Source organism: Tyto alba, unplaced genomic scaffold, assembly GCF_018691265.1.
Source record: "Tyto alba isolate M040663 unplaced genomic scaffold, T.alba_DEE_v4.0 Super-Scaffold_38, whole genome shotgun sequence".
Classification (NCBI taxonomy): domain Eukaryota; kingdom Metazoa; phylum Chordata; class Aves; order Strigiformes; family Tytonidae; genus Tyto; species Tyto alba.
Genome location: NW_024881313.1, coordinates 5,061,674 through 5,084,504, shown reverse-complemented (window position 1 = coordinate 5,084,504; position 22,831 = coordinate 5,061,674). Strand labels below are relative to the sequence as shown.

The window sequence follows — 22,831 nt, the reverse complement described above, 5'->3', positions numbered from 1 at the left end:
CTACGTATACAGATGTGACAGATATGTTAACGAACAGAGCTACCATCACTAAGCAGTACTGGCAATAAAGGCTACTGCTTTACTGGCTGGCTTACCTTGAATTACAAATCTGACTTGCTGTACCCATTCCTCTGCTTCTTTGGGAGTGGCAGCTGTAAACTATTAAACAATTATTAATAACTGCTAGCAGTAATGACAAAAACACAACTACAATTTAATTAGCAATAAAAAAGAGGGACTGTATCATTCTCGTCACTTCCTCAAGAAACCATTAGTAATTCTTTTCATGTCTTCTGGTACTTTTCTTGCAAGGATGCTTCTTATAATGTACAGCTAATTTTGACAAATTTACGTAATTGAAGGAGAGGATGATGGATTTGAAACTCTGATCAGCAGCTGGCAGCTGTGCAGAAAAAAGCTGCTTCTCTTCATCAATGTCAAAGCCAGAACTGATGAACAAAATTTGCCCTTGACAATTAGAAGACACCCATGAATTTCTTTAGACTGCTGGGTACAGTTTTCTTAAAAATGTTCTTGTCAGACTCCAACACGCTACCTGACAGCTTAATTAACTGGCTTTCAACTGCAATCTCAGATATTTAAAACTTATTAAACTTACATTCCATACTGATGTCTAGCTGATAGATCTCTGAATTGCACAGCTGATATGTGCCTTTACGTAGATTTTCCTTGCAAAGCCATGACCAATATAATGCGTATTTAACACTGATATATATTTTAACTTTTTTTTTACTATTTAATTCATCCAAGAAATCATGCAGACACACTATACAATAGATATTAAAATGCTAACACTGAAAAAACCAATAGATAAAGATGACAGATTTCCTTCCTCTTGTCCAAAAAGATAATATTTGAACACATACATACATATTTTAAATCAGATTTTTTTCCTAATATATGAACATACAATATAAGCAAGTGAGGGTTTCCTTTTTTCATTAAGATGTCAGTGAAAGTTGTTTTACTGAAATGTTAATTCAGTAACTGGAATTGTAACGGCTTTATCAATTTTATTTAAAGTCAGCATAAAAAAGTCCAACCTGATAAATGCGCTTATCAGGAGCAGAGATTTCAAAACAGCAATCTTTCTTTGCATCCTTCCGAAGGCTATTATTCATTCTGATGGTGTAGCCCTCTAAGGCAAATTCACCTTTCTGTTGTTTGTCTGTTGGAGATAAAAAACAAAGTTAGAGCTTCATTTACAACAGTGAACCTAAGTGGCTCAGCAGGTTATCGTTTATTCAGATTTTGTTTTCCATTTCATTAATTTTACAAAGAACAGGGAGATTTTTAGCAAAATGATTAAGTGATGCTTCCGGAGATAAAACTTTACTTTAAAGGAAGATGTACACAAAAGTACATTTTTCTGTAGGATGTCTAAGGAATTCCACAGGGGGATGTTTGCAGATGGTGGTCTTATTTAGTAAGAAGTGCATGTTATGACACTTGTATCTAGGGAAAGCCAAGAACTGGAACTTGCAAGACATGTTTCCTATAAATCAGTGTCTCTTTCAGGTTCAGTAAACCAATAGGAAAAGCTGTCTAGCTTAGAACTTGCAGAGCTCCCTCCTAAACTAACCACTTCACTCAAAAAAAATAAACTTCAACCTCCTTTTTAAGCAATTGGAAAAGCTTCTTTTCACATTCTCCCACCCACTACCAGATGTGCCTTCTTTCCACATGGCAGAAATACAGAATGAATTTAGTTATAAATTCAGGTGTGTGTTCCAAAAGCATTTCTCTCAACACAGCAAATGTTTAATTAGCTAATAAAAGTACTGAGCCCTACCCCAGTTTATTATGTAGAGCCATGTGGTTGTTTTAAAGACAATTCTACTTTTCAGAGGATCTGGTTTATAAAAGTATCACTTAGAACAGGCCTGAGTTTAAAAGTACTGCATGTGGGCAAGCGGCACCTGTATGCTCTTTCTGAGCTCTTCAGACCAAACCCTACATCTGATTTTATGTGCTCTGGCATGTTTTGCTGAATATTAAAAACAAACTCAAAAAGTAAAAGCAATTCAGTTTTGCAACTTCTGTAGATCACAGTGCAGCTTTCAAGTGAAGATAGGGATCATCAGTCACATTTTGCTCAGGCAAACAAAGAACAAAGTGCAGTTGCAAATGAAAGAAAATGCCATTAAGTGTGGGCTTTTTTCCACAGTAGAGAAAAGCATTAATTAACAATAAACATCAGGTACAACAGCAAAACTACTTTCAGTATTGCTGAACCTAACAGAACTTAGGTGCAAATCAAGCATCTATTACTTATGTTTGTCAACAAAAGGAGAAAACTTCTAGAGTAGATAAAACAGGAAAAACTACAATTTTCAACATAATTTTGTCATCTTTCTGGAAATTTAATAGGAAAGCAAATCCTTTTTCCACTCCCGAGAGGGCAAAAATTTGCTAACGCAGCAACATGAACATCAGTGGACGTAAGGGAAGTCACCATACAAATACTCTTGCTAGTAATCTTACATGCACGTAGACACAAATTCTTTGTCCTTCTACCTTTTTATGAACTCTCACTCAGGGCAAAAAAATGCCAAATAACAGAATTATATGAGAAAATCCACGGCACTCTTCTATTTTCTATTCTAGTCCCTTTCCCCACAGTAAGTTTTATTATGTCTTAAGTACTAATGATACAGTACTAATATTTTATATTTGCTCATTTGCTTAATCCTCCACCCTGTATCAAACATCATACTGATTCATGGAATCGCACCAAGGCAGATATTAGAAATAATAACTTGCAATAGGTTAACTAGGTCCCCTTCTAATGAAATCCATTTCTGTCTAGAAATTTTATTGTTCCCTCACTTGTGACCTGAGGGAGCAGATGAAGTGAAACACATTAATTTCTCACTCTCCCATGCTGGAGGTTTATCAAAATCCAAGAAGATAGGAGCACGCAGACAGAATAAACAAACACCAGGTTCAAAAGGTAAAAACATTTTGTCAAGATAAAAATGAGGCAAGTATTCAAATTTAGTCTCTTGGATTATTTCTGAAACTGCTTCTCTGTGGCATGGATGATGCCTTTTATGGTAATATAGTTTTAACAGAGCTAATCTCAGATGATCTCTGTACTCGTATTCATTCTTACAAAGAGTTACAGTTCAAACACGAAGATGCTGTACTCTGCACTGGAAGGGGAAGGTGGTGCATGGTATCCATATTGTATTTGATTGTTTTATCGTTTATACTGTCTTATCTCTCTGAGCACACTGTTGCAGTGCTAAGTGCTAAATGAAAATTACCTGTATGCACCACCAAAAACAAATATATATCCCTTGCTATTAAATTCTTTCACTAACAGACTAGTCATAGCATCGCTACTTTTTTTTCTAATTGTGCAGTAAAGTACCTCTGATAAAAGCCCAGTGTAGCATTAGGCATATGCTTAAAATGTTGACCATGAAGAAATTTTAAGACAGTGAGACACTTCACAGCCCTGACCCAGGACCCAATACAGTCGAGAGAAAGACTCTCAGTATGCATTCGCACTCCCTGTGGCAGCAAGCCAGAGACAAGACCTAGTATGTCCTGAGAAATGGCTCCACAAATACAGAATGGCAGGACAGAGGTCAGCTATCGCTCAGCTGCACGCTCGGATGGATTACAAGCAATGGAAGGCTACAAATCCCAGTTTGCTTTCCAGGTAGGAGTGGAGACCAACCCCATCGCCTGATCAGCACGGAGCAAACCGTGACTCACGGTAGCTGTCTGGCCAGGAGCAGGCTTGAAGGCAGGGCCAGCTCGTGAACATCAGACTCAATGATCATCTTGACTTAATTTGTATCAGCAAAGGCTGGCAGCTAAATAGGTGTGCCGGCAGACTTGGGCTTTCAGTTTAAAGCTGCTCTGTGAAGTTAGTGCCACAGTGACTTCTGCGGACTTTCACATTCAGAGCTACACTGTTTATATCAGAAATATTTTCTGGAGACTGTGCTTTAGGGAAAGTTAAACAGTTTTTTAACATTTAAAAACTTAAAATTAGATATAGTTGGTTTTTATGGCGGGAGCCTTAAAGGTAGCTTCAGGAAGGACATTTACACTACAGGGATTTTCACTTTCCTTTGAACCACCAAATCTGAACTGGAGTTTTGCCTAGGCAGGAATACAACAGCATATTTAGGAGGAACTAGGGAGATACATGCAGATGGAACACACTTCTCTGAAGAACGATAATATTCTTGCTACCTCTCATTTCCTCAAGATAGGGCTTTGCAATTCAACAACAGGAAATCCTTAAGTTGTCCCAGAACAACATAGAACAGAATTGTAAAAAGTATAACACTATCAGTCTTCTAAAAACAAAAAGGATCCCAAACATCATCAAGTGTAAACTGTTCCACAATTAAATCAAATCTCATTTCAGAATAAGCTGTTCTTAGCTCTCATCTCCTCTTCCTCTTCTCTTCTCCCCATATCACGCATACAACAGAAAAATAAATCTGGGTCTGCGTAGACGATTTTGCATCAAGAATTGAGAATTGTAAAGAGCTAGTAGAGTAAAGAGTCAGGCAAAAAGTATTAAAAAAAAAGTCAAAACTAATACATAGATATTTGAGAGAAGTAAATAAGGGGGACTACATTTAAAATAGAGAAAATAAAGATCTGAATGAAATTTGAGAGCCACTTTAAACATTTTTCTTGCATATAAACTTCATTCATCCTAAAAATAGTGAAATGTTGTTAACAACGGAAACAGGGCCAATATTATATTGGGGAAAAAAAGAGTCTCAAGGGAAGCAGAGAAAAAGGGTTTTGAAGAAACCTTGCGTAACTGAGTCCATGGGAACTTTTAAAACAAAGAAGGGTAAACCTTCAATGGGGTCTTGAAATGATTGGGTTGTAAATTTGAGGCCTAAGGCAATGTGCCCATATTATTAGCACATGTAAAAAGAATTAGTGCATTCTGAAGAACAGAGAAGACTTGGATAGTAGAAAGGAAAGAAGTTACAGAGAAAGGCATAAGGAACAAAGGCAAATAGAAAGATTTCAAAGAGTGATAAAGTATTTATAGATACCATTAGAATCTATAATTTAACTCTCTTCATCTTGAAATTAGGAGCCAGTAAGATCTTACGGTTTACATGGCTTCATGCTAAATGTAGTTTCACATACTTTTCCATAAGCAGGATGTCTGCTTTCTAAAAATAGTAAGTGTCAGTATCTCCAAAATGGTAATTCCTTTTCCAGCTTTTGGAACAGTCCTTTCCAAATGCATGCGTAGTTTTATCTGTTTAGATAGCAGATCTGAAATGCAATCAGTTTTTTTTTTTTTCTTTCTTTCCTTTAATTTAGTCCTCTGAGAAATATAAATTTAAAAAATTAAGAAATGAAGGCAATGATTGAAATGCATTATTTAGGGCACCAGTTTGTTTATATTCAGTTTACTTCAGGCCTCTTGAGGTCTGCATTTAACATTCTCACAGCAGAAGATTCAGTACTCATTAGATAGATGCCTTTGATTGCCATCACCCTGCTACAACAAAGTCCTATTGAACATTCACAATTCCTGCAGATTTCAGTTATGGATTCTGTCAAAAGTCTAAACTAAACAAGGATTTTTGCCTTTCCTATGTGGTTGTTCAGAGAGGGAGTACTAAGAGAAGGAGGTCTATAGCTAAAAGCCAAATGATACTAAAATGATACTTCAAGAGCTTTCCATCGGGCTTGTATATCTTTCCTCACTCTTACAAGGTGAAGTTGGCATGGTTAGCATGTGGCATAAATTCCAGTAGCCTGGTTAGGCGATTCATTAGGACAGATTTGCAAATGCAACTCTAACTAGGCTTCCCTCTCCCTTAATATTGTTCAGTCACCAAGTTCTTCAAAAAAGGCGAAACACAAAATAAAACAAAACCTCTCTTTTGCACAAGTTCATCCATTTACCTGGCCATCACTATCTTACTCTTCATAGAAATCCAAAATTTTCATGTCCATGTTAAAAATAAAGAAAAAAATATTTAAAAAAATATTTAAAAAAATAAACTCAAACTTTTCTAAAAGCCTCCGAATTATCCCCCTCTTTAACATCATACTATTGTCAGGCAGGCAGATACCATTTTCAAGTTATAAAAATTAAAATAAATTTTTAGTGCCCATTAACTGGGGAAAAAATTACTATGATGATATCAATTACTGTCTTGCCAAACATTTAGCTGATCTCTCCAGTTTGCTGAGACAGAAGGGCATATAACATTGTAGCCTAGTGAGGAAGGAGTAATGAAGCTGTTAATTCTTTCATTTATAAAGCAACAAATTAACTTTCCTTCTTCCCATGCACTTTGGGGTCTGAAAGGTTAGCCATACCAAGTAGGTGCCTGAGTACACAGGAACTGACAGAGATCATATAGAAAAAATAATATGCAAACAGGGCACCCAGCTCATGATGCAACTGCATAGAGGCAAAGAAAAGAGAAGGGCTATAAAAAGTTTATGGAAGAAAAGACTATGAATAGGAGGAACAGGCAAGCTTCTAGAAATCTAAGCCAGCTCTGACATTTGAATACAATTCTCCGCAATGTTGCGGACCACATGCTGGTGACAGATATTGTAGCACAAGCTCCAATTATTGCGCGCTTCCTGCCATACCTATTTGTGACCTGTCATCAGGTCAAACCTTTAAGCCTTGTTCCTCCATCTACTCCACATATCATTGATCAAGGAAAAAAAAAAAATGTAGGTGATTTGCTTAGACCTGTCTATATTGCAGGAATAAATAACATTGTTTCACTATCCAATGCTGCACGAAATGTACAAGAAAATAGAGCAGGAAACAGGGAAACAAGACATTCTTTAGCCTGCAGGCATCACAGCTGTTAAAAGGATGCTTGTAATCTCTTCGGCGAACACACAAACACATACACAAACACACAGTTATTTACAGTATTTTCACAGGCTTTAGCTTGTACTATATTCTCCTGGACTAGGCCTCCTATTTTTCATCGTTCAGCTCTGAACAAATGATTCTGAAACTTTTCCTTACATGTGTTAGTGAGCTTTATACACTTCCACATATCTTCTTGTTTTCCCAATGTAAAAATGAGTAAGTTAAAAGAATTAAAAGTCTTTGGGAAACAACGAATCCACACAACCTAATAAAAAGGCATCCTAAAGCCTCACATGTAACATTCAGTTACATTTACACAAATATTTAAGCATGAAAATCAAACTTAGCCAAGAAAACACACACTGAACCAGACACAAAATATCCACCACCGATTATTCGCCTGTGTGTCTGGTTTTAAAAATATACACAATGCAAAACAAGCCAAGCAAGACCTTGAAATCCCTGCTGCCTCTTTGCATTACATCCCACAACACACAGGCACTAGCACTCCCTTACCCATTAATGTGACCCAGGCAGCAGGACTGAGCACATATGGAATCCCCGTCTCCCTTCAAACAGGGTTCACATCGATGAGAGGGAATTTTCCTGTTGTGTGCATCAGCCCTGGAACCTGTCAGAAACCAGGGCCCAGCTGATACAAAACATCTGGCAGACACTGGATAGGCTGGGGCAGACCAGCATCGTGTAGACAGACACCATCCCAGTGATTCAGGAGGTGGCAGCAATTTGCATGAAGCCACCCAAATGCACACTTCACTGCTGTTCTACAGTTGGTAAGAACACACATTGATTTTCTACATGGTCCGAGCTATCTGGTACAGCATCAAGGGTCACAGGAAAAGAAGGGCCCCAATACAGAAGCATACTAAGGCAGGTACCACTGCCAGCTGTAACAGTAGGAGTCAGAACAGTTTTAGGTTCTTCCAGTGACTAAATGCCAGATCTCCTCAGTACAGTCTCATCACACACCTCATCCATGCTGACATCTGCAGCTAAACAGCATGATAAACAGCAGCACATACATTCACAACCAGCAGGACAAGAGCTCAGTTTCAACAGTAAACTAGTTTGCCATGAAACTACAGCAGCTGCTGGTTTCTGCACAATGACAGCGATTTGCTTCTGCACTGGAACAGGCGCCTTGATGTACTGACATCAGAGGGATGAAGAAAGCACCTCTGACCAGTCTAGAAAAAAGCTTTCTTCTTCAAAGGTAAGTTCTTGAGTGACTGTTCATCACCCCAGATCTGTAAAATGAAACGATTCCACCATGCCGCGGTATTTTTTCTGCATTAACAGCACCACTCACATGGAGGTAGGGCAGAAATTCATGCATCTGATTTGTTTGCTTCCTTCAGGAGCTACTGTTTGGAGTCCAGTCATGCCTATACAATTCCCATGGACTATGTGCCTCCACGGACCATGTGCCTCTCCCACATCATGAGGTTACCATTAGGAGAATCTTCCACAAACAATCTGCAGCCTACAAAAGCTGTAAATATATAAGCCAAAGCATCTGTCTATAGACCCATAAAGGAAAGGGATCCCACAATATATCACAGTCAATCCCTAACATGACACCAATCTGTTGAGTGCTAGGGAACGTGCCTCCATGTATCTTATCTTTCAGCATAGGTATTAGAAGTTACAGTGCAGACTAGATAGTCAAGTTGTTGCAAAAGTTAAAAAAAAAAAAAAAAAAGAAAAGAAAAAAGAACGATGGAAAAAGGGTAGGTTGACAGTTTTCCTGCCTTGATCCAAAGACCATATGCTAGAAAGTATAAATAATCATTAGCATAGACACGAGAAAAAAAAAATTAAAATACTAAGATTTTCTTTTTTCCCAAAAAACTAGCAGATGAAAAGACAGGATTTAAAAACCCAGAATGATCTTTAAGAACTAGTAATACAGTCTGACCGAAAAATTTGCCATGTTTTAAGTACTAGGTAATGTATAATTATATATAAACAAAAGTATAAGATATTTTTTCAGAGAAAGAAATAAATTATTACTGACACATCAGTGTTATGCTACACCTCCTCAACATTTTGGAATAAAGATTGTTTACATTTCTGACACTTGATCAATCTATTAATCCCAAGTAAAGAAGAAAAGGGAACATTTAGCAGATATACTAACCGTGGAAACACAGAATATGATAGAAAACTGTAGCTAGATGAAAACTGGCCTTACAATTAGACCCTTATATTATTTCTTTTGTTTTTAAAGAGAGGATGAGTTTAAATGAATCACCATATTGAGTAATGAAACAAACTGGACCACATTAAATCAGTCTTTGAATAAAAACCACAAAATAACTACCTGCACTAATCTCAAGTAGAATCACCCAAGCATAAGCAGAAGGAAAAAAAAAAACTTTCATGGAAAGTTTGCCCAGGAATAAGTATTTTTTGGGGGGAAAAAAGGACATAATTGCACTTCTAATATTTAATAGATGTATTTCTGTACCATTTGTTTTACCCTTAAACATCAAACGCACTTGGCACATAATTTAAAGGATATTTTATTTGACCGTCAATTTTAAAAATTTGAAGTGATATCCCAACATTTATGACAGATTCTTTCTAAACTAGCCATTAAAAGTTAAAAGTCACCTTTAGAAGTTAGCTTTAGTCTCCATGACTGGCTTTTAGTTAAATATGTTACTTCATTTCTATCTTTTCAAGACATAAGCTATTTAGAAAGAAACAGGGAACTCCACTATGTGGTTTTTAGACTCACATTTTCCTGGATAGAGCCATATTTAAAGAACTTGAAATGTGTAATTGCTAGAGGGTGTTTTAAAATTAAAATCCTATTTGGACAGAAAGAACATTTTCTGTCCTATAAATCAACTGAGTACCAGCATACTATCAAACCTAGAAGCTAGCTGTTACTGGCACACAAAGTAGCTTTACAAGTAACAAGCATTTTTCCTCAGTTTCCCTGCTTCAGAAGATGAGCACATCACTTCCAGATTCTGAAGAGTACTTACACATTTATAAAATTCACTGCGGTGTTTAAGAACCAACTATTTTTTTTAAAGTTTCTTTCACTTTCTTAAAAGTCCATTAGATACCCAGTTTCCAACTCCACTAAAGCTTTCATATTCTTCTGTGCATGAAAAGATCATTTTTATAGTTTATCGTAATTATTATAATTACCTTTGTCACTTCCATAATAATAGAAGACCGTCTTACTGATAGCACACCAACGCTTCTGCCATTCAAAGCCAAGAAAACTGTGGTCTGCAATTAACATAATATATTACTTTATGCCATTATTGAACACAAATATGTTACTTCTTTTCAAGGGTGAGTTACGAGGGTGGAGGAAACAGGAAAGGCGCTAAGGAAAGGAAACAAAATCTGGATATGGAGAAACGTATGGCACTGAGAAGGAAATTAGAAATAAAAATTGGTGGTAAAAAAAACAAATAGGAATTTGAAATCATATGAAGAGAGAAGTCATGTGTAACATTAAATATAAGGAAATAATGAACAACTTCCTAAATATTTCCTAGAGTTATTGCAGCATTAAGTGGGTATTAAAGTGACAATATAAGATTTATTGAATCAAGGTAAATATTGACTGAACCAAAGCTGAGATCAATATTTGCCCTCTTGAAGGAAAATAAATCTTGATGCTCACTGAAACATGAAGTCAACATATGGTACTTTTACATACGTTCCTAATGTTTTCTTCAAAAATATCTGGAAGTCTCTGAATTATGGCTGACTGGAGTTTCAAAGCATGATTTTTTTAGTCAATAAAAGAAAAGGATTTTTCTTTTAATACTACAGAAGCAATTATGTGCTGTACTTCTTTTGCATACTAATGCTTCAACATTCCAGCTTCTCTTCCATTTTATTTATCACTCCTGTATAAAGTTGTTTGTGTGTATAATATCAAATACCGACACACAGACCTCCCAGATATAAAATATAGACTAGTTTTCATACAGATACTTAAACTTACCTTTTCTGCGTTTTTCCAGGTATCCAGCCTTCAGAACAAACTGAAGATCCTGAGCTGCAATAGGAGGAAACTGATTCCCTGAAAGAAAAGTAAATTCTGTAAAGCGCTGCTTTTCAATAAAAATACTATAGTAGCATTAATAAATTTATGGATTTTACACTCTCAATATGCAAGAGCTACTGCGAAAAATAATTCTAGTAACTACTATGGTAGATTATTTTAAGCACAAAATCCCTCTAACTATAAATGTCAGAGCTGTTGCTGCTGTCCTCACTAGTTGCCTAAGGAACAATATAGCTGTGCAGCAGGCCCTGCAAGTCTCAGAAGGAAAAAATATCTAACTAAACAAGCTACAGCAACACAGAAAACATTTGTTTGTGTTTTGAACACGGTCTGTAAAGCAAGTTGGATAATGAAAGCAGTAGTGTTCAAATGTGCAAACAAAACTAAGTATCACAATTCAACACAATTAAATCAGGAATGCAGTCTTCAATACCAGCTTCATACACAACCATCTTGAAAAAACCTGTAAGGTGAGGATCCTCTACTACACCACCTACAAAAAAAGAAACCCAATGAAGAGATGATAAAAGGCGATGGCTGCTGTTGACAGACATTGTGTAATTTGCAATATGACACAAAAGTGCTGCCTATAGGATCTATATGGCTGTACTGGATAGACCAAAGACATTGCACAGAAGTCTACAAAATTGTTGATGTACAGATACTAATCTTAGGATTTGTAGAACATGGCTGCATCTGCAAAATGGTATGTTCCACTGTATTTTTTCCTTTTTCTCAACTGTTAATTCATAGCTAGAAGCATGAGACCAATCAGTGGACCATGACTCAACTTAAAACAGAAATCTAGATGTTAAAAATTGTGTCTTCCATCCTGCATCCTACCCCTCCTAAAACAACAGAATAATGATTTAAATGGAACTCCTAGCAACAAAAGCTATTCTCGTGCTGCTGGTTTTTTAAGTGCATGTGAGCATCACAGTGAAGTTCCTACTACTTATTATCATCAAATATTCATAAGAGTCACTATAGGTAGGTGGCAAGTTTACAGGGCAGCAATTATTCATGAAAATATATGTAATCTCATTAAGTTCTACCAATACAAGCATACAAAAAAGGACCAATATCAACAGACAACCCCTGTGCTAAAACACTTCAAACTATGCAGTGTGGGTTAAAGATCAGTTGTCTGACCTTGAACCAAGAACACTGTCGCTGAAAGGTGATACCAACTTCTTGGACTTTTAGGTTGTCCGTTAAAATAGATTATTTTTTTTAATCAGTGTTCTCAAATTAGTTGGTTTATGGTTGTCTTATTTAAACACAGTTGTGAGAGGAAAAATACAATAGGAACATGCAGAGAATGTTCTTTTTTGAGGTATGAAAATACTCAAAATTAGAATGCATTCCTTAAATAATACAACTGAATCTTTAGACAGCAAAAGATTTTGTTGGATACCATAAGATAGCAGACAGAATTTTATATACATTGACATTTCCACTCAATTTTTTTCATTAATAATCTTTTCAAAGATTAGGAATAAACTATTATTTCAGCTTCTGTGGAATTCTTACTACTGTGTTAAAAACACAAGTGTTATTGGCTCCATGTGCATGCATTATAAAATAATGCAGCTGTCCCCCCTTGCTTGATAATATGCAATCGCTACACGTTAAGTGAGAATTTAACATAAAGACACGCACTGGCTGGTACATGGTAAGTTTAAGAGTTACACAAAAAGATGATCTAATGATGATATTATGAGCGGAGGAGGTGAAGTTTTACAAATATACATAGTGTGCTGCTTTATATTGGTCATTGGGAGGCATCAGTGTGCAACACTTACAGCTTCACCTCAGCCAGTAAGGGCTGGTTTTAGAACAGTGCATCCCCACAGATGTGGAAGACATAAAACCTAATTAAACAAACAAACAAACAGAACCACTCTTTAAATTGCTTAATTAGAAATTTCCACCACTCTTTGGATCTAATTTTATACATTATTGTTTGTATCAGTTTGGGTTTTGATGAGGAAGCTTGGCAAGTGAACATTTAATGAACAGTTAAATCAAACGGGACATATAGTCTCACAGAAGCACATACTTTGGGGACTCATTAATATTATTCTGCCTGTAGGTAGAAACTCATCTGAACTGACTACTTCAAAGAGTCAAAATTCCACCCTCAGTTTTGCTACTTCTGCTGAGACAAGTCAGGATAAATTTGATGATGGCATTTTCTCAAGCTACATTTATTTTGTATAGGGCATAGAAAGTTTACAAGGACAAGAACCTGCCTGAAAAAAGGCAGTCTTTCACTGTTGTGGTGACACTGCAGAAAGAAGTCCTCCTCCCACCCTCAGCCTGTAGAGAAGGCAGTTTCTTTTTCTGTTCCTCAAAGCAACTGAGACAGTAACCCCATGAAACAAGCAACAGCCGGTCAGCCCCACTGCCACTCACAATCTGTAAGTAGCTGAAGCAGAAACAGATCACATGCATATTATCATCCTTCTGTCAGAGAAGCCTGGGAACCAAAAAATATGATGGAACTTTAGTGGAAGGGCAGGAGAAACGGACCCAACTGTAATATCCCAAGACATATACAGCTGTACATGAAAGAAAAAGCATAAATCTGGCTAAATTCCTTCTTTCATTGCCCTGTTGCTCCAGAAGGAAGAGGAGGGAGAATGAGTAGTATGAAAAGTATAAAGAAAAGAGAAAGAACCACCTCCTCTCAGATTCTCATTAACCACAGGTGTTGTACATATGTGGCAGGAAGAAGGCACAAACACAGACATACTCTTACCTCTGTGCTCCAATAAAATCAATGAGGGGAAGAAGAGAAAATTACATCTTTCTTACAGCCACTGCCTAGAGTCAGCATGAAAGTCTCCTAAACTGTGTCATCTCTGTACCTGTCTTCTATTTTTTTTTTTTAATTACTTTACCTTCTTGTCCACATCTCAAACAGGATTTAGAGTGAACTGCAACTCCTAGATGTGGGAACTCCCAACTGAAAGTTTGAAATTTGCACAGCATGTGTTTTTTTGCAGTTGCTTTCAATCAAAATGTTGTTTCCCCATTCACTTGAAATAGATCAGGCTTGGCACAAATCTCCAAAAAAAAATTATCATTAAAGCAGCACTTTGTTATAGTAAAGCAGCATTTGTTTACATTACAGTAGCAGCTGAGATCAGAGACTCATTATTTGACTACTGCATGGGACTTTAAATAAGACGGCTCCTTCTACAAAGAGTCTATTTAACACTAGAGAAAGACTGACAAGAAAGAAGGCATTACTGGGTTTGGGGTTTTTTTTAATAAAGAACATGAAGCAAATTAAACAACTTGTTTCAAATCACTTTAGAATTTAGAGCACTAAATTCCCAAATATTGTACTCCCATGCATGCCGCAGGATGTCTTCAGGACAAGGAAAATCCTCACGGATGTAGATGAAATGGCCTGATTTTCAGCTTCCTCTAAGTTCACTGGAGATCATCCACTATAAGAAATTAGATGTAGAGATGCAAGAAGATTGTATCCTAAGGATGCAAGATAGCACCTAGTGGTATTAACTTTCTTGGGGGTGTCAGTGTTTGTTGCTCAGATATTTACGGTACACCTGACTACCAGATCCAAGCAAAATTTCAGAATTTCTCTCCCAAAATCAGACCAGAAGAGACCACCGTGTCTTCCTACCTACTTCATACCCCTGCATGGTCTGTTTCCAGATATGTCTCAAGGATTTAGAAACAAAGATGTTAAAAAGGCCGGTAGTCTCCCCTGGTTTCTCCTTTGGAATACTGTCATTTCTGAAGACAATTTTAAATACCAAAGAGCAAAGTGGCACTGTGAGTCAAGAAGTGCTCTGTGGCTTGCAGCTGTGTGAGTTCAGGGGTGGAGAAAGGTACAATGAATGATCCTGATTACCCTTCCAGATTGAATTTCTGCTGTATCATTGCCCTGACAGTGGTGAGCAAGCACTGAGTTGAGGATACAAAAAAAGCCTCCATTCCATTCCTGAGCTTCTACCTCACAAATAGTGTCTTGAACCTTATTATTTTGATGTGAAGATCAGATCAATATTATCCAGTATTTGGGGAGAAGATTACCTTGCATCCCCAATACACAGTACAAAATGAGGGAGGTCCATCTGCTTAACATTAAAGGTTTTCCTTCTTTCTTGACCACCCACTCACAGATAAATCTCCCAGAGTAATTTCTCTTCTTATCCTGGTGGGAATTACTTCAATGTACTCCAAACTAAAACGTGGAAGCTATGCTCCACATGCATATTCCCAGACTGATGTGTATAAAGGCCATCAAAGACCAGATCAAAATATTTATAAGGTCTAAACCCTCAAGTCTGAGAGAAAAGTAAATTACATATATAATGCACCAGGTTCTTCCTCTTGGTTCTAGGCACTCTTGTGCCAAGTGAGCAGCTGGCAGTTATTATAATCCTATCACTGCCAGGCTGAAAATTCCTCCAGTGAAAAGAAAATTAAATGCTTTCACTCAAGCATAAAGCCAGCTTTTCTACCAGTCATGCTTTGACTTCAGAAAAACATGGATGTTATTACATAGGTGTATTAATGCACAGGTTCCACTGCACAAATCCCACAAATCCAGTGCATCTTGTAACTTCAGAAAGACCCCAGACTATGTTATGGTTACAATTTTTGCAATTTGGATAATTGGTCAAAAGCCTGAATGATAGAGTTTTGCACCCTACTGCAATAGTGAGTTTGGCCCATTACTTAAAACTAGTGCCATCGGTGTCACTTCACATGATATAGCATGAAATTCAATGATTAGGCATAGCATTTTAATTTTTGGAGGACCCAAAGGTGTTAAAATTTCATTCTGTATACAAAATAAATAAGCCAAAACCAGGTTGTACTATTCTGCACTGTATACCAATAGGAGTATTTTTTATTTTCTCAATGTGGGCTAAGGGATACATAAAGCAAGAAATAATTAGAGGTCAATGCATTCTAAAGAGGTGCTTAGCATGCTTATGGGGAGTTAAACAGGCGAAGTGGAGATAACTGTAATTCAGTAACAGCTAAGTGGTTGATTACAGCCTGCTTTCCTAGTAGAGAAGCATAGGTTTAACTATTATAATGGTAAAGACGTCTTGCTCAAATAAGAATAATCCACTGTTCTTCAGACATTTTAAAAGAAAACTGCCGGGACAACATACATTAATTTGATTATATGGAGAAAACAGTGATTGCTATTTCTTTATCTTAACAACAACAAAAAAAAAAAAAAATCCCTATTTTTCCAGCTTCCTTTTTACTGTACTGAAGTCCCATATATACATAAAGGAGAAACTGAAATCCATTCCTGTTTGAATTATTGTTAGTAAAAAACTTTCAGCTAGAAAATAGAGGAAAAATGCCAGCAATATGAAAATATACCTTGTAATCTAGTAGAAAACTGGATGTTTCTCTGAAAACAGAGTTGTTGCTCTAAGTATTGAAATAATATCCTTTAAAATGCAAAAAACAGGGGGGTTTGTCCCAAGCTCAGGGATTTTATGACATCTCTCAGACTGCAATTCTAAATTGGCAAAGATTTTCTGAAAATATTTGTGTTAAAGTTGAGCAAAGCAGGAGTAATGTTTCTAGCAACACAAAAAGTGTTTTCATTTTCTTTTCTTCCCTCCCAGCCCCCTTCTCACACACTTCTCTCAAAATTCTTCATATCTCTTCATTTCATTTTGATCTGGAAATACTGCATTTACTCATTTTTAATAGCTACTACAGAGGGATTCCATTATCTTTGAATCTGAACATAGCAACACACTGGGGTCACATCTGTTGCACAAGCACTGTGAATCTATGCTAAAGAGGAGGCGTTTACTTTCACATGCATACCTTCTCCCTACATTATTTTTTAAAAAATCCTATTTCCTAGAGTCTTCTGATTAAGGAAAAGTTGTCAGTAGGAAGATCACATAAAATCCCATTAGCTTCATTAACTGTCTCGAACACTTTCACAAAGACTACTTCAGTACTTTGCAAACGTAGTAGCCTAATAGCTCACAATTAGCTTAACATGCAAGAATCAAAAGACAAATATTAAAGAAAATACATTTCATTCAGAGAAATAAATATAATGAAAGTGTTTAGCTTTTGAAACATTGGTTCAAGAAAAGTTTGCATTTTGGTCTTCAAAGTGATAGCCCCAAAGACTGTCTAGTCTATGAAGTTTTACTCTGGAGCCATCCCCAGCATTCACCATTGTGTTCTCTAATAGTTTACAATAATCTTCACAGAATTACTTGTCTCGATATATTCCCCCAACAGCCAGCAGTGTATTTTATTAAATAATACTTAAAGCAGTATCATATGTTTCTAGTTTTAATTCTTTCTAATTTAGGATATGAAGTTCGGGTTACAAACACTAATACCACACCCTCAGAGGCCTAAATGCTGAGTATTTCTTCTTGACTCCTCCCTTGGAAGGAGAGCAGTATGAGCATTTCTCCTCCCTTCCTTCCTGTAAAATCAGCAGAAGGCAGTGGGCCAGGCAGCCTAAAAACCACTGTGACATATTCTTTACAGAAATATTTTGTTCTAAGCAATTAACATGCTTGAGATGTGTCTCCTTTTGTCATTTCTATTTAGCCCCTAATTAAATAACTTTGTATTTAAATATTTTGATTTTTTTTTTAATCTTACATCTATGGCTTCTCAATCCTCATCTGTTTTCTGAGCAAAGTTTATTTAGTAGTTGTAACATATTTCATTTCATAGGATCATAGAATGGTTTGGGTTGGAAGGGACCTTAAAGACCATCCAGTCCCACCCCCCTGCCCCGGGCAGGGCCCCCTTCCCCCAGCCCAGGGGGCTCCCAGCCCCGTCCAACCTGGCCTGGAACCCTTCCAGGGAGGGGGCACCCACAGCTGCTCTGGGCACCCTGGGCCAGCGCCTCACCACCCACACAGGGAAGAAGTTCTTCCTTATATCTAATCTAAATCTACCCTCATTCAGTTTAAAGCCACTACCCCTTGTTTATCACTACATGCCCTTGTAAAAGTCCCTCTCCAGCTTTTTTGTAGGCCCCATTTAGGTACTGGAAGGCCACCATAAGGTCTCCCAGAGACTTCTCTTCTCCAGGCTGAACAATCCCAACTCTCTCAGCCTGTCTTCATAGGAGAGGTGCTCCAGTCCCCTGATCATCTTCATGGCCCTCATCTGGACTTGATTCAACAAGTCCATGTCTTCCTTATGTTGGCAGCCTGAAAGCTGAATGCAGGCAGTACTCCAGGTGGGGTCTCACCAGAGCAGAGAAGGAGAATCCCCTCCCTCAACCTCCTGGCCACACTTCCCTTGATGCACCCCAGGATATGGTTGGCTTTCTGGACTGTGAGCACATATTGCCTCGTCATGTTGAGCTTCTTGTCAACCAAAACCCCCAAGTCCTTCTCCTCAGGGCTGCTCTCAATCCTCTCATCACCCAGCCTGTATTTGTGCTTGGGGTTGCCTCAACTCATGTGCAGGACCTTGCACTTGGCCTTGCTGAATTTCGCGAGGTTCACACTGGCCTAACACTCCAGCCTGTCCAGGTCCCTCTGGATGGCATCCCTGCCCTCCAGCATGTTGACTGCACCACACAGTTTGGTGTTGTCAGCAAACTCGCTGAGGGTGCGCTCAATCCCACAGTCCCTGTCATCGACAAAGATGTTAAACAGCGCTGGTCCCAATACCAACCCCTGAGGAACACCACTCATTACTGTTCCCCACTTGGACATCAACACATTGACTACCACTATTTGAGTGCAACCATCCAGCCAATTCCTTATCCACCGGGTGGTCCATCCATCAAATCCACATCTCTCCAATTTAGAGACAAGGATGTCATGTGGGACAGTATCAAATGCTTTGCACAAGTCCAGGCAGTCTTCCACAAGGACTTTTTTTTTTTTTAAATAAATCACAGGAGTCAGCCAGTCATACTTTATTCAACAGGAGCCACAGCCTAAAGGAATTATCCTGAATCAGGCACTCCTCATCCAAACTTAACTTTGAATTTATAAACCAATATTGTCCTGGACTTATGCTTTCTTTTGTTGGCTTTCAAATTGGTTCTAAAACACTCACATTTTGCACAGTACCTTAATGTACAGAGGAATTCATGACTTTCGCCCCTTGATTCCAATTTGACTTTCACATAGGTAATTATTAAAATTTCACAAATTATACCCAAGGCCTATGGCAAAATAAGAAAAGTAAAGTTTTCTGTTGTGAGCAGGCATTATTCTCCGGAGTCATAAAAGGGGCCATGGCACGCTTCACAGGAGCAGCCTTCCCACTTTTGCTGTTTCTCAAAGATTCTGAGACAAGACAACAGAAAGAAGATACAGCAGTAAGAAAAGGTCTCTTGTACATGGTCTACTGCTCACGCCACTGTAATATAAGGCATAGAAATGTAAAAGTTTTGCTTAAATCCCTCCAAGGATCATTAAAGTTTAATCAATCATTCCAGCATGACACAGAAAGGTTTCAATCTCCCAGAGGCCCACACTACAGCTAACAGAAAAGCGTACCAGTTGTAGAGACTGACAATACAAACTTTGCCTATGCAAAAAGAAGCTCAGCTTCCTACTTTGTTATGAGAAATAAAGTGTACAGGAAAACACAGGAATAAAAACAATGCCTCTGCACTGCAGACAGAAGCAAGTCAAAATAGACCATCATGAATCAATTAGAGGTACTGGAAATTCTCATGAAATGATGTAGGCAAGCTGAAATTTCCCAGCATCGTCTCAAAGACAAGCACACACATCCAATTTTGATTAGAAACCCTAAGCAAAGATTCAGAATATCTACACGATAGATGAACCACAGAAGGTGCTGTTAGTTAATCAAAGAAAATTAAAAGGCCAGGAATAAAGAGTCTACAGCTGGAGTATGACCAGCATGATGTCAAATTGCATATGGATAGCATCTTTAACCACATGATGTTTCCTGTATTCCCAGATGACTAATAGGAAGAAAGTCCTATAGGTTTATCAAACAGCAAGTTAAAAGCTAGCATTTAATAGGTCCAGGTGAAAAAAACAATTTTCAGCTTAACATCTAAAACATCTGGAAAAAGTAATACTACAATATAATTGTACACTGCAGTTTACTACTATTTTTAAATAGCCACCTGGTAAGCAGAAGAATCCCTTGGAAATAACCACATATCACAACACCTTAATAAAAACTTATGTTAATCAGAACTAGAAGTTTCTTATTACTTTTCTGATTTTGTCATAATGTTTTTAATTATTACTTCTGAAAAGTCTGAAATTTCATCTTTGGGCAACTGGCACATTTTGTTTAGCAAATAAGTATAAACTGAAACTAAGCAATGACAACTATTTAACTGAACATGAGAAGGATTTAATATGTTTTGGCAGAAAAACTGCCGAATGTCATTTCTCGCAAAGCTAAACAATGAACTTCCAAATTATATTTAAAAATTAGCAGTACGTGTTATTTTAGTTTCAGCATCCTAGTAATCCAAGTATTTATTACTCAACAACATTTTGACAGATCTATGACAGCTTAAATCACATGAAATCTGTGACTCTTACCCAAATTTTGGTAATACCATGCAAGCTAGATTCTTCACAAATCACACATCCATTAAACAAAAATCATATACATTTTCTTCCTCTTAATTTTATCATCATCAAAATTTTTTGACCTGTATCCTCTCTTAAGGTCTGTTGTGTATACCTGATTTCCTAAATTGTTCTGTCTGTTTCTAGTTCAGATGCTAGTTTAAGCCCCCTTTAAAAAATAATTTTAAAAATAAAAATAAAATAAAATAAAATGAGTGCTCTGAAAACAGTGCAGTTAGAGAAGTGCCAAATTTAGCTGAACAAGAAAATCATCCAATGTGAATTTCAATATGCGATAGGGATATTTAAGCAGCGGAACATTTTAACTATTGCTCTCATCAGAAACATAACACACTAGAAATACAATGAGCAATATCAAAGAAATCCAGGGAAACAAGGAAATTCTCAGACTACCACAAGACACCAACAAAAAATCCCAATGTAAACTGTATGAAGTTTTATATATGGAAGTCACTCATGCCAAGTGGCAGCCCTCTTGGATTAGCTGCGTAGTCTGCAAAGTTCCAACTGTTTTGACTCCTGGCCAAAGGCTTGGCCTGCTAAGCTTCTGAAAGGAAGCATGCATACACACTTTGAGCATTTTAAATGCTTCAACAACTCACATCCTTGATCAAAAAAAGTTTTAACATTACTGGTTGGAGATGAAAAAATCTTTAATGTGTATAAAGGAAGAGATTACAATTCCTACAGTCAGCTAAAAATACATCTTTTAAAAATGTCACTTGCAGATTTCAATGAAGAGGTTCACAAAACCTACAGTTTTCATTTTCCACATTTTATGTATTCCTGCAAACACAAAATGGCTCAAATGTTCTGCCTCATTGCCTCATTTTTGATACATTTCTTCTACTACTGTTAAATAGAAAGCTATGCTCAGTGATCAGTGAACTATCACAGTCAAAGCTCCTCTGCATTCAAAACTAATTTGGATTAAGATGGAGGTATGACTTTACACTGCAGTCTACATGTAAAGACAAGCCTTTTTAAAATAAAAACAAAATTAAAAAAAAATTTCACAAAAGCCTTTCAAGTTTTCCCACTACAGCACACAAAATGCATATCAAATATCATTCAGCATGTAGAAGTAGGAAGTTCTGGTAGAAATAGTTTTCTGTAATGATGACACTGAACTTAAAAAAAAAAAAAAAAAAAAAAAAAAAAATCAATCTACAGAGCAAGACCACGAGAATGTAAAGGTACAAAACTCTAAAGTGACTAACATGGTGTCTAAGTATTCCAAAAGAGGTAATAAAGAGGTAATACAAATCCAAAAGGTTTTATTGTCAGAAAAACACATCGCTATTTGCAAACCTCCTCTCACAAGGTGGTTGCTACCACAAAGATAAAAAATTTCTCCTGTTTTGCTGTAATTGCATGAGACCAAACTTAAAAGAACAAGGGAAACACTGCGAGAAGCCAGCAGAGCACGCCTGTGTTTCCTGAAAGCTTTCCAGATGTAAATTTCAGTGGTCATTCAGCTGGGAATACTGAGAATGATAGGAAGAACCACCTTCCAATATCAGCTGCAAGTTTTCTGAATGACCACACTAATATTTTCCACTCCATTTAAAGTCTCCAGAAGAAATCATACACTTGAGAATGCAAGCAACAAGAGCTCTAGTAGAAACTCTTTTCCTCCGAACAAGAGAGAAGAGACCGACTGCTCCAATTCTCCCATAAGTCCCACTTTGTTACATCTTGTCACTTGAAATGTCCACTTTAATTCTTCAGTGGTCTTTCTAAGTGATACCAAGATACAGAATGTATTTGCTTTTTCACACGACTAGTATGTTTCTCAGATGACTCTATGCAGTTCTTACTGGGCTTAGTATCAAGTAGGAATATTTGAAGTAATAGCTGTTATTTGCAGTTAGCAATAATTATTTTTATTTGAATAACCATCTATGGGATTGAAATCCAAAAGTGAAAGAGGATCACTTGTATTGACTTGCTAAACACCAGCTTGTCTCTTCCTGTGGTAAAAGCATACGGGTTTCCGTATCTTCAGCATCTACCATGGGAAAAGTGTTAAGGGACTGGAAATGCACAAATCAGAGCTACCATCGTATTCTGAAACAGGGGTCACAATTTGGGAAAAGAGAATCAAGAGAGGAGTTGTGATTCAGTTTTGTGCTGTCTGTGTAAGAGGAGAAAGACGGCACACTGAGAGAAACGAGCATTTCTGAAAACTTAAGACTTTTACAATAAGTAGTTGAATAACTGTCCGTGGGATTTTTTCCAAAGTCACTGAACTCTCATTTTGTGTCCCTTGATTCTCACACCACACCTGAA

The 22,831-nt window shown here is 37.2% G+C and overlaps 1 protein-coding gene across 1 annotated transcript in view; it reads right to left on the bottom strand.

The window, feature by feature from the left end:
- The window catches only part of SKAP2 (src kinase associated phosphoprotein 2), a 121,371-nt gene that overhangs the window by 37,495 nt on the left and 61,045 nt on the right, over window positions 1-22,831 (bottom strand). The window contains exons 5-8 of the mRNA XM_032991441.2: window positions 10,872-10,949; window positions 10,058-10,141; window positions 1,065-1,189; window positions 96-159 (exon numbers count right to left, since the gene is read on the bottom strand). Of these exons, the coding sequence (XP_032847332.2) occupies window positions 96-159; window positions 1,065-1,189; window positions 10,058-10,141; window positions 10,872-10,949 (351 nt within the window). The remainder of the gene's footprint in view (window positions 1-95; window positions 160-1,064; window positions 1,190-10,057; window positions 10,142-10,871; window positions 10,950-22,831) is intronic.